General features: G+C 52.9%; 1 protein-coding gene across 1 annotated transcript in view; it reads left to right on the top strand.

Moving 5' to 3' along the window:
- The first annotated feature begins 439 nt into the window (after positions 1-439).
- FH (fumarate hydratase) overlaps positions 440-588 on the top strand; it is a 29,097-nt gene continuing 28,948 nt past the window's right edge. Inside the window, exon 1 of the mRNA XM_021715448.1 lies at positions 440-588. This exon is cut by the window's right edge and continues 2 nt beyond it. Coding sequence (XP_021571123.1) covers positions 461-588 — 128 coding nt within the window. The 5' untranslated portion in view covers positions 440-460.

Raw genomic sequence — 588 nt, 5'->3', positions numbered from 1 at the left:
ATTTTCCAAAATTTCTATGTGGAAGATATCTGGAAGAAATGCGAAAGGATTTTAAAATAGGAAGAACATGTAATGAGTGATTACATGATAAATAAAAGAATACATAAATATTTCTCTCTAGGAGACTTCACCAACCAAACCGAATCTTTGGCTAATACTCCTGCCTTCTATTAGCCACACACAACAAACTGGCTCAAGTTATCTGAACTTCCTTTCCCATAATTCCCTTCTCCCTAGTCTCCCATAAATCCGAGGGCTTCAAACACCCGCCCAACTACCAGGAAGTTAACCCGCCCCTTCATTCTTTACTGGCCATTCACGATTGGTCCCGCCTCCCCCTCTTGGTTTGAGGATGTTTATTGGGTGAAAGCGGGGGCCGGTGGGCGGGACCGGTTCTGACAGCCGGCGCGAAGGCGTGGCCGCAGCCTCCCAGAAAGTCTACCCAGGCTTCCTCCGCACCATGTTTCGGGCACTTCGGCTCCTCGCGCGCTCGCGTCGCCTCGTGCGGGCTCCGGCCTCAGCCTCAACCTCAGCTCCAGGCTTGGGTGGCGCGGCCGTCGCCCCACCCTGGCCTCTGAACGCGGCTCG

This window comes from Carlito syrichta, unplaced genomic scaffold (assembly GCF_000164805.1).
Source record: "Carlito syrichta isolate Samal-C Ts95f unplaced genomic scaffold, Tarsius_syrichta-2.0.1 Scaffold307123, whole genome shotgun sequence".
Taxonomy (NCBI): Eukaryota; Metazoa; Chordata; class Mammalia; order Primates; family Tarsiidae; genus Carlito; species Carlito syrichta.
Note: the sequence above shows the minus strand (reverse complement) of the source record. Positions and strands in the feature narration are given on the sequence as shown.